This window comes from Cryptomeria japonica, chromosome 11 (assembly GCF_030272615.1).
Source record: "Cryptomeria japonica chromosome 11, Sugi_1.0, whole genome shotgun sequence".
In the NCBI taxonomy this organism is placed as follows: domain Eukaryota; kingdom Viridiplantae; phylum Streptophyta; class Pinopsida; order Cupressales; family Cupressaceae; genus Cryptomeria; species Cryptomeria japonica.
The window spans coordinates 71,293,704-71,305,754 of record NC_081415.1 but is presented as its reverse complement, the minus strand read 5'-3'; the positions used below and the strand labels follow the sequence as shown (position 1 = coordinate 71,305,754).

General features: G+C 35.0%; 1 protein-coding gene across 1 annotated transcript; it reads right to left on the bottom strand.

The window, feature by feature from the left end:
* Positions 1 to 3,067: 3,067 nt before the first annotated feature.
* Positions 3,068 to 11,839, bottom strand: LOC131860032 (pentatricopeptide repeat-containing protein At3g12770-like). The gene is made up of 5 exons (XM_059214382.1): positions 11,636 to 11,839; positions 5,921 to 6,004; positions 5,395 to 5,728; positions 3,479 to 5,310; positions 3,068 to 3,331 (listed from the first exon to the last, which is right to left on the bottom strand). The coding sequence occupies exons 1-5, from the start codon at positions 11,837 to 11,839 to the stop codon at positions 3,068 to 3,070; spliced, it is 2,718 nt and encodes a 905-aa protein (XP_059070365.1).
* Between the last annotated feature and the right edge of the window lie 212 nt (positions 11,840 to 12,051).

Sequence of the window (12,051 nt, the reverse complement as noted above, 5' to 3'; positions counted from 1 at the left end):
ATAGAAGATGTAAAAAGGAAAGAAGTTTAGAGAAGGATGTTGTAGTAAAATTGCAAGAAGAAATTAATTAATTGGATCAATTGCTTGTAACATGGCAAAAGGAAAATCAATACCTAAAGTCTAAGCCTACGCTATACATAATGCCTCATGTGATACAAATGATTTGTAATTGATGAATCATTTAATCAATGCCTAAAGTCCAAGCTTACACTATGTAGTGCCTCTACATTATTGTATACAAAAGATGGCTTCACAATCATTATGCATTAATTTGAAGAATATGCATATATAAGACTTTACAAATTACCCTAGAACTAAATGTTGACATTTGAATTCAACAAAAGAAATTGTGTGCATTTAGAATGCTCAAACAAATAAGAAAAATTCTTCCTTGGATCAAGGGAGCATTTAAAAATAAGAAAAATATATTCCAAACCACTCAAGAAAGCAACTTGTAAACTTGCTCCTCCTTAAATGATCTTTACCTGAGCCATTAAATACATGAGTAACAATTTACGTATATTCATAATTTTAAACTACATGGTTACTTAGTCATATGAAAAGAAAAAATTGTGTTTTCTTTGTTTAGAAATTGTACCTTGCACGTGACTTTTTAAATATCCAAAAATTAATTTCATATGCTTGCCAAGTTGCTTATAGAACTACCAATGGTCACCAACAAACCATTAGGCTCTAAAATATTACTATAGACCCCAATTCTCTAACCCCATGTTTGTCCTATATGTGACATGTCTTTTGTTGTACAAAAGAATACTAAAAAAGTAGTACTTTTAATTTTAAAATTCCTTAAGAATGACTTCTAGCTAACGTGTTTGAATTGTAGCTAGGTGATATTGACAACACTTGCATGAACAAGCTTGGAGATTAGATAGTTGTGCAATGAACAAAATGAAGATGTTGGGGATAAGATTTCTGTTTAAAGCCATCTTTTTTGGGCAGTAAATAAGATTGTCACAAATGCCCTTTGAAAAGGTGTTTCTCCTGCTAAATACAAATTTTGGGTCTACTACCATTGCTAAATTGCAAACATGTGTCACTACACCATTCACTTTTGTATAAATAATCTCTCTTTGATAGTCGCTAATAGTCGCTTGGAACAATGTGTGATTAACCCATCTTTATGCAAGGTACTCATATTAACTGGCTATAACTATGAGTTGCTATTATGCTCCCTCATCAACTCTATATATAGATAACTCGGATTGGTCATGACCCCCTATAAAAATACTAAAGTTAAAATAGACTATAGTAGATTGAAAACTAACAACAACGAATGACCTAATCTAAGATCTAGCAACTGACAACCAAAACTAAATTATGCAAAAATAATCACCCATTGGAAAAGGCTTACTCATTGTCAAATAGAAGATTTAAACATGTTCACTACATATAATAACCATCAAGAAACTACCTAAGTGAACACTTGCAAACCAAAGGCTACATCAAGCAACTACCTAAGTTAGTCATCTTGCATAATTTGGAGGTTGTTGGTCACCACATAAACAAAAGGCACAACTTAGCCAAAAAGGATTTTGAACATAATAAGTCAACAACTGATTAGATCAATAGAGAATGGAAAAAGAAAAATATGTGTCATGAAATAGCATGCTACTGAATAAGACCTTACAGCTTGTTCAACTCAAAAGGAGGCAAAACTTATAGAAGGGTTGAAGAGATAAATGCATGGCACAACTTGAACACTTGATAAGCTTCTTGAAGCATGATAAGGTAATCCAATGGGGCCCATTAATCCTTGAATTCAATAATAATCACGTAGGCCCATAGCACTAGGGGATAAAATATGAAGCCAAAACTCAAGTGTATTTCAAGGCAAGGGCTAGTAAGCATTGTGATCGACATTGAGGGCCACACTTATTCAAAGTTAGTAAGTATGGCTTCATTTGCATAAGGAACATTATATTCTTTCTCTTTCATATGGTGTGTACACTATTGTTAAGAAGGTTGAAGTTATCACTTTTGAGCTCAATCTTTCAAATTTTAGTAATCATTTTGTTTACAATGTTAAAATAATATTTTTTTGTCCACCCTTTACTAAACATATCAAGTGTAATTAAAATATGAAAAATCAATTTGGCTAACTCATACAACACAATCTTACATTAAAATTCTAACATGGTGGTCTCCAGTTTTTATATTCCATATATCTCAACAATATGATTATTTTGATCCATTTTATTATTCATTAACACATTAGAATTTGTATTGGCATGTCTCATTTAAGTTATTCTTAGGCCCTATATCACATTTATTGATGGCCGATCTCACAAATTAATGTTATTAACTATCATTCATATGAATTCAATTGCTACAACTTTCACTTAATTAAATTTCTTTTTAAATTATTTAAATTCATAAGATTGAATTGATAGAAAAAAATGAGCTTGCAAACTAAATGCCCTAAATGGGTACTTGGGACTTTGGCCTGCTAAATCCCAATCTTTTGGACACTCTATAGTTACCTATACTTCTAATTATAATTCATAGCCTAAATTTCCATTTGAGCTTTATTTAAATGAGTAATAAAGCTTACAACCTTTTGAGAGGAAGACTATAACAAGACATATTAAACTACATATAAATATTATATGTATAAAAAATAATCGAGAATGGACGAAAATAAGCTTTACAATCAATGAAATATTAAATTTAATATTCAAATTTATAAAATCTGAAAGATTGATTTTTCCTGTGATGTAAACAGATGGAATTAGTCTTCAAATGTACATTCCCTAAAACCAGGGAATTCGTCGATTAATCTACAGATTCCATCCGACTCATCAGTCTCGAGGTCTTATAAAATCGTCGCGGCGTATCAGTACTCCACGAGTATGGCATGTGAGATCTCCTCTTAAGAAGAAGTGATTTTCACTCACTTCAACCCACTAGAGTGTTCAAATTTTGTATTCCCATGGGTTATAATCACATGAAGAAACTCATGAATAAACCTAGACTTGCCAATCCACCCTGTCCACTTACATGTATCAGCTCAACTACACTCTGGATCCATTAAACTCTCAACAACTTCTCAGGGCATGTTATATGGATAAGTTTTCAGCAAGGAAATACTATGCTTGCTGTACAAATTTTGAAAGGATAGGAATCTCTTTAAATCCCCTGTAGTTTTTCCCCTGTCAATGATATTTGAGATGAATTCGGTGACATCATGGCAGTCAACATAAGCACGAAGGATTTTCGTGATACGGATGGCAGTTTCAGGTCTTGTGTTGAGAAACCCAAAAGCAGTTTCAAGCTTCTCACTGTGACTGCAAAGTTTTAGTTTACCTCTAGTCTACATAATGCAGCACAAAGTTGATATTAGGGACACATCCTGATGAGTCGATGATTCCATTATCAACATCTTTAACATTTTATTAATCTCTTCATTTTGAGGATGCAAACTGTCTGCTACAAGGAATGCATGAATATTATTGTCTACCTCAATTAAACTGCACGCTGGTCTCTTTTTCAAGCCCCTGCCTTGCATTGCCGTTCTCAACTTATCTACATCATCCCACCTTCCAGCTGCTGCATAAATGTTTGATAATAGAATATAAGAAGTATCATTTTTAGGCTCTAAGACGAAAAGGCATTCTGCTGCAAGTTCTCCTAGCTCAATATTGCCATGGATCCTGCAGGCATTAAGCAAGGCCCCCCACACACTTGGACCTGGTTTAAAAGGCATGTTTTTGATAAAGCATTCTGCCTCGACAAGATTTCCACAGCGCCCAAGAAGATCAACCATGCAGGAATAGTGTTCCATGCTAGGTGTGATACAGTATTCTTGAGCCATGCAATCAAAATACTTCCATCCCTCCTCCAACAAACCTGCATGACTACATGGAGACAAAACACCAACAAAGGTGATGTGGTTTGGCTTTGTGCCTGTCTGTTGCATTTGATGAAATAGTTCAAGAGCATCTTCGACGTGTCCATGCATACCATACCCACAAATCATCGCACTCCATGAGACCACATCTCTCTGCAACATTCTATCAAACAATTTTCGTGCGGCAACTATGCTCCCACATTTGGCATACATGTCAATCAAGGAATTCCCAATAGGAAGATTCATCTCAAATCCGTTTTGAACTATATAATCATGGAACCACTTCCCTTTATTCAGGAACCCTAAGTGAGCACATGCTGGGAGTAGACTCACCATTGTCACTGAATCAGGTTCAATGTTTCTTTGTTTCATTTGACCAAAAAGCATCAAAGCTTCTTTGGCATGTCCATTATGAACATATCCAGCAATCATTGCATTCCATGTTACTAAATTTTCTTTTGACATTTTGTCAAAAACCTGACGTGCACTCTCAACAACCCCGCACTTTGCATACATGTCGATCAATGAATTTAATACAAAAATTTCAGAGTCAAACCTATTTAGAATTATATAATAATGAATCCACTTGCCCTTTTGCAAATTGCCTTCACGGGCACATGCCTGAAGCAGACTCACCACAGTGATGGAATCAGGTGCTACACCTGCCTGCTGCATTTGATTAAATATTGCTAAAGCCTCACTGGCACGTCCAGTCTCAGCATACCCAGCAATCATAGCATTCCATGAAACCAGATCGCTTTTAGACATGTACTCAAACAACTGACTTGCAAGCTCCGAATTCCCACATTTAGCATACATGGCAATAAGGGAATTCTCCACAAAAATGTCCAACTTCAATCCACTTTGGATTATATAATCATAGATTTGCTTCCCTTGCTCCAAATCTCCTAAATGGGCACATGCCTGGAGTACGCTGACCATAGTGACAGAATTAGGTGTGATATCAGCTAGTTGCATCTGAGCAAAGAGTTCCAAAGCTTCCTTGTCTTGCCCATTCGGCGCATATGCAGCAATAATTGCACTCCATGAAACCACCATTCTTGTGGGCATCTTGTCAAACACTTGCCGTGCAATCTCAACCTTCTTGCATTTGGCATACATATCTATCAAGGAGTTCCCTACAAAATCATTGAACTCTAGCCCACCTTGAGTTACATATTCATGGATCTGACGGCCCTTTTCGAAATTTCCCATATGGGAACAAGCCTGGAGTACACTTCCAATAGTAACTGGGTTAGGCTTCATCTCTGACTGTTGCATTTGATCAAAGAGAACCAAGGCTTCACGAGCCTTTCCATTCTGAGCACACCCAGAAATCATTGCATTCCATGTAACAACATCTCTCACAAGCATTCTGTCAAATACTTGGCGTGCAAATTCTATTTCCCCACACTTCGCATACATTTTCACAAGGGAGTTGGCTGCAAAAAAAATGGCATCAAATCCAATTTTGACTACATGATCATGAATCTCCTAACCCTCTTGTAGAGCCTATAAACCCGCACACGCCTTCAGCACTGCGCAAAACGTGAAATTGTCTGGCTGTATGCCTCCCTCATACATTTTGCAATAGACTTTAAGAGCCTCTTTGTGAAGTCCACTCCTAGCACACTCTCTAATCATCACATTCCATAAAAAAGCATTCGGTTTGTAAATTTTGTGAACCGCTTGCGATGCATTTGGTTCAGACATTTTGTCAAACACTTTGCGAGCATCATCCAAACTTCCAAACATTACATACGTAGTCACAAGCTTGGATTGTATAAATATTTCAAGGGCTAGTCCAGTGACAATGATGTGGGCACGAAGATTTTTTACAGAATTGATATGTTTGCATGACTGAAACAGAGAATTCCAACAATTGGCATTTGGATTGAGGTTTTCGATTAATTTTTCTGGGTTGCTATTTTGAATGGAATATAAAATTTAGTTTTGGCTACCATTGGCACGGGAAACTGCAGTATGATGGCGAATTTGAAACAAATTAAAGGGTTTGTGATTTTCCAGTTTGCAGTGTTCAAATGAGCTTACCAGTTTTGCTATTCTCATTATCAGTCCAGAGAATTTTACACAGCGATTAAAACTGAAGATTTGACGTAATTGTAAGTTTAAAAACTAAAAACAAAAAACAATAATAAGAGATATACCTAAAAATTCATTAGCACTTCTTGAGAAGACAAGGTAAAATGAAAACCCAAATTCAAATTTAGTAAAAGTTGACTACACAATACAATGATTTTTTTTGATTTTTTTAATATTATGTAAACGTTGGGCGAATCACAATACATTGATTTTTCATACAAGCGTACATGAATTATGAGTTGAAGCACATGTTTCTTCATGTGACATGTTCAATTTGTTTATTCATTCAATAAATCTTTAGATCTAGATTTTATAGTCAGCCACGATCTCTCAAAAAGAATTAAATGTTTGTTTTTTTTTCTTTTTTTTTTTAATAGATTTGATTGGTTTTACAGTTTTTTAAAATGTTTAATTTATTTCAAAATAATTTTGTTTTAGGTACTGACCACCTTAGTTTCGGAAACGGAAGCTGCACTCGCCTTTTTATTGAATATTTTCATGCCATACAACTAGCAAATTCTAATTACCATTATATGTGAGTCACTAAAGGTTGATGCGTTAGTCATCCCGATGAAGTCTTGTCCCAAGACTAACTAAAAGTCATCAATGTTGCAACAAAATTGAGAAAGTCCATGTGACCCATCCATTCCCCAACATCTATAGGAAAGCCCCCACCCGGTAAAGTGCTCCCACCCACTTGTGATGGGGGGAGCCCCACAGGGTTTACTTTAGTGGCGAATTGGCGAATATTTCATGTTGGCGACCTGGAAAGTGGCGAATATATTGTACCGATCGAGGGTGGCCATGTCACCTGGACTTTATAAATATTTGTCAAATGCACGGCCCAATCGTCCATTGTTTTATATAATTAATTGTATCTTTATCAAAATTTCGCCAATAGAATCTAGGTTTTCCACACGATAAATTCAATAATTTTGCCTACACTTTTCGAGGTTGTCTTAATAGATAGCCATAATTCGCCAATAGCCATATAAAGATTTATTGGCCAGGAAGACCCAATTCGCCTTGCATTTTGCAGAAGTGTGTCTCAATTCACCCCAATTTTTGCCAACTCTATTATAATTGCCAATTAACTAGACGACCCATAATCACCTCGAAAATTACATAAGACGTGTTATAGTTAAGTGTGATTCGCCAAATATTTGTATACCATATAAAATTCCCGCCGAATTCGCCAAATAAGGATTGGTATAAATACAGTCAAGGATCAGATTTATCTCTACACAATTTGGTCAGTTCTGAGCTCTCAATTCAGATCACTAGCGAAGTTTCAGACCAGGAACAACCATTACTGCTGACTATATTGGCGAGTGCTAGTTACCTAAAGGTAAGTGATCATATTTCCAAAGTGTTATAATATTATTTTGATTTCATCTCTATCTATTTGCACTATTGAGTTCATTATTATTCAATGGGGACCCGTCAATGGTCACTCGAGAGACCTCAAAGATCTAGATTGTAGGTCGTAGAGCCAATGAATCATATAGTCCATTATTACTTCTTCAACAAGTTGATATTTTTTTGTAGTCTTTATTTCATTGGAGATGTCAAACAGGAAGAAGGGTAGGAATCCTAAATGTGGGGAAGGCCAAGAGAGGCTAGCAAAACGCAGAACGTTGTCTTTGTACTTTGGCATTGACAAAGATTGTGGTGAAAATCAGGAAGGTACATCATCACAAGTACAAGTAGAAGATTCACAACCTACACCGCGAGTGGGATATGTTAGTGAGAAATTTTCAAATTACTTGGGCGTCAAAGTATCCATTCATTGAACTAGTGGAGAATCCAATTGAAGGCGAGCCTTCGATAGAATGTAGGTGTAATATTTGCACTTGGAAACATAAAAAGGAAAAGAGGCCGTACCTAAAAAATGACACCATAGAAAAACATATGGGTAAAGTTTACAAAAAACAAATGATAGATGGAGTTGAAAAATCAGTGATAAGATGGAAAACAAAGGAGGAATGTAAGCATGTGAGGAATGCCAAAGAATTTTATTTTCAGAAGAAAATACAGATGAAGCCTATTGAAGTTAAAGGTTCTATTGAAGCTATTCTTGGAAAAGCAATGCAAATAGAACAACTGGGAAAAGTTGTTCAGTTAAGTGTTGTTTTTATATTTTGAGCAGAGAGCGTGCTATGATAGACTACCCATCAATGAGTGGTTTATTACACTTTTTGAAAGTTCCTAACTATCCTAATAGTCACTGGTTAGTAAAACGTGGATGGAAATGGGCAAGTTGTCTTGTTGAGGTTGAAAAAGAAGATGTAAACAAAAAAATAAGAGAGTCAAACTTTATTTCGTTGTCTTTAGACGAAGTTACGGTAGTAGATAAAACTTTGTGGGTATGCATGCATGTTCATACTGTACAGAATCATGCCTGCCAACCTCATCTACTATTTGTTACTAAAATGAAGGATAGTGTGACAACGGAAAATTTATTTTGACTAGTAAAGAGTTGTTTAATTGAATATGGAGGTATGGATGACATGATGATTGCCAAAAAGTTGGTGTGTGTTGGAGCAAATAAAGCTTCAGTAATGCAAGGTCATAGGAACGGTATTTGCACAAAGATGAAAACTTCTTGTGCACCCTACATTACTAGCATTCACTGCATGACCCACAAAATGAATCCAGCTTTTGGAATATTGAGCAAGCATGCTCCAGTAAAAAAATTGATCATTTAATCAGAGAGCTCTAATCACACTTTTGTCGAAGTCCCAAATGATTTATGGAGTTTCAACACTTTGTTGATGGAATAAACGATGAGAACAAGCTTCTTAAGGATAATGATACCAAATGGATCTCTTTGGATGGACTAGTGCATTGAGTTTTTCCAAAATATCCATCCTTGATTGGACTATTTCACACAAATCGCAATGAATCAGAGCAATCAAAATTTCCTAACCTGATTTGGAGGTTAAGTAATATAGAGACACTCTTAACTTTAGCATCTCTTCTCCCCATTCTAGAGGAAATGAGAAATATTATTAAAAAAGTCTAGCAAAGAGCTATGTATATTGCAGAATATGCTAAGTTGCATAAGATAACATGCCTCACCCTCGATAATCTCTATGGATCTCAACCAACATTATCTAATGAAAATTTTGCTAAGTGGTAGACACTCATACATTTGAACAATCTTGATAATTTTTTATATATCGGTGCAAATGGGGAATTATGTGCCAGTGTACGCCGAGTTGAGATACTAATGAACTGCTTTTCCATGATAGAGCCCAAGGAACTAGGAAAGCGCCCCAAGAAGCGACCTGCAAGAGTTACAAGGGAAGAGTTTAGCAAGATTGTTGAGTCTGTAACTGGTTTTGTGAAGAAAATTGTCTATGATCTTTCCTCACATATTAGAAGCAAATTCCCTCCTAAGAAACTAATTGAAGCCATGTCTATTGTGTTTCCTCGCTATTGGAACCTCAACAATTCAACTAAATCTTGAACTCAGCTACTAACTTTGATAAAGCAATTTTGCAAATCCAAAGAATTCAATAGAGTAACTATAAATAGAATTTTAAATGAAACTCTTCTTAGAGAGAAATCAACCCATTTTGCATACAATATGAGGGAACAATATGACATAATGGAGAACCCCCACAAAGAGGGATCAGTAACAAGGCTTTGGGCAAATCTAGGTCAGAGCGAAGTGATGCGTGATTCAATATCAAAATATTTCAAGCTTGTTGTTTTATGTCTTACCATGATATTGGGTTCAGTGGAGGATGAGAGAGTTTCAAGTTCTTTAGGGTTTCTAAAATAAAAGCTAAGAAACAAACTAGACAAAAATTTGGAAAATTTCTTGAGGCTCTATACATCTAGGTATTATGTCCACACTTTTCCTTACGATAGGGAAGTGAAAATCTGGAGGTCCAAATGTGAAAGAAGAGTTTTGGGAAACACTTCAAACCAAAGTGGCAGTGAGACAATTGACTCATGTACTAGACCAACTGGTAGCATTGAGATGTAGTTTAGTAGAGGTATGCAAACTCAGAGTGAAGAAAACACAGACAAGAATCAAAGAAGCTCTGAATTTGTTGAGGAGGAATGGAAACTTTAAGAGATTTAGGACTAGCAATTTTTAGCTATTTATTAATCTTATTGTATCTCATCATTCATATTACAAAAACATATTATTGTGGTTGACAACTTGATGATATTTTATGTGTATGTCAACTTTTTGCAATTAAAATTTAATATGGATTTGCAGTTGCATTTTTCAACTTTCTAATTTCAAATAGAAAATATCAAAATAAAAGAGCATAATATATTTATTGATAGAGTGGTTTTTATTTAGACATGTTGATATTTTCATTAATTTTTTTAAAATATAGTCATATGATACAATTCATTTAATACACAACTCTATGTAATTCTCTATGCAAATGTCAATACGAAATTTCAGAACCCTTTGCAAATGACCCTGAATTCACTTTTATAGAAACAAGGGAGCAACAACATCTTCGGGTCTATTTGCAACATGTGAAGACTCAACATCAAAATCAATTACCAAGGCATTGAATCTATTGTCCCATTAGTATCACAAACACGGTACAATTTTACAAGGCTGAAGGTATCTATGACCATCATAGGCCAGATTAGCAATTTAGCAACTACTACATGTCTCATGTTCAAAAAATAGAGTTCAAACTTAAAACTTAATTGAAATCAGAAATAGAGAAAGACAAAAAAGTTAAAATTTGAGAGAATCTGAGAATACAAATTTACAAGGTTGAAGGTGTGCATAATAGGGTGGATTAGTAATGGTGTGTGTTGCATTTTTCCTGTTCATGAAATAGAGTTATTTCAAGCAATGCCAAATTCCAAACAAAAAAAAGCAAAAAACCTTGAAATTAGGAGTAAAAGCAAAAAACTATGCAATACATACTATGATTCATGAGATTTTTGTGTCAGTTTTTGTAGGGTTCTCCACTCTTCGTCTTATGGAAGTCCAATTTCTTTTAAATTATAGTAAGTCAACTGCAACTTTGTCAGCAATCTAGATTTGGAAGATTGACTTGACTCCACTATTTCACCCAATACTGCATACAAAGTTATCAATGGCTTGATGAAATTCAAAAAGTTGTGAGGAGTTGTGTCCTTAGGAAGAAAGTCAAATTCAAACTTCATTTTATCCTCCATCCTTTTTTTGAAAGCTTCTTTTCCAATGAATTTATTTTATGTGTCAACACTCTTCGACAAACCAAGATTTAACAATTTGGTTGTCTTTTCTTGTAGCTTCATTATCTTTTTCCCACCTTTATCTACAATTTCTTGTGCTTCCCTTAGTTTCTGACATTCTTGAATGATAGATGATGCCTTTACTGAGGCATCAATGCATCTCTTAATAAACTTGAATGCCAAATAGCTATCACTGGTACTGGAGACTTCTTGCAAAATATGTTTTACAATATTCTCTTTTGAGTAAATATTTATGTTCTTCTCAATGTGGTCTTTGAACTTCCAAAAAATTACCCTCAGACTTTCATTCAATTCAAACCATTCAGACAACTTGTCACTCCTCTGCATTATTTGCCCCCAAATGTTTTCTTTTATATACTTCACTGTATTTTTCATATTGTCTTCCGAAGTTTTAATTTTATTATTTGCATTGTATAGCTCTTATTTCATTTGTACACATTTTTTTCTTTCGTCCTCTGCTTTCTCTTCCAAATGTTTTTCTTTTTCCGTCTCATGCTCCAATTGGTTCTGTAATTTTTTTTTTGCGGCAGCTGCAGACTCCACTCTTTTGTATAATTTTGTTGAAGTGGCTCTTTCATCACCAAATTTTTTAATGCTTTCATCCAACTTTTCCCTCATTTCCTTCAATTCTACCTCCATTTGTAAGTGTTGATGTAGAGGCCGAATTTTTTATCCTTATTTGTAATTCATTGCACTTGTTATCTATTGTTTTCCTCTTTGATTTTTCATTTTCTAGGTCTGCCTATAACTTTTCTATTTGTTTCTCCAACTTATTTTTCTCTCTCTTCACCTTTAGCGGTGAAGTGTAGATCACTTCACTGCTCTTTTTTGACACACTAATTTTGTACACA

Excerpts from the sequence above, each read along its gene's own strand:
- LOC131860032 (XM_059214382.1), bottom strand. The coding sequence starts at position 11,839 with ATGGAGGTAGAATTGAAGGAAATGAGGGAAAAGTTGGATGAAAGCATT. Across the intron at positions 6,005-11,635 it reads AGGACGAAAGAAAAAAATGT|TTTTTAAACTTACAATTACG; the intron begins GTACAAATGAAA and ends TTTTGTTTTTAG. Across the intron at positions 5,311-5,394 it reads TTGCGCAGTGCTGAAGGCGT|CCAACTCCCTTGTGAAAATG; the intron begins GTGCGGGTTTAT and ends TTTTTTTTGCAG.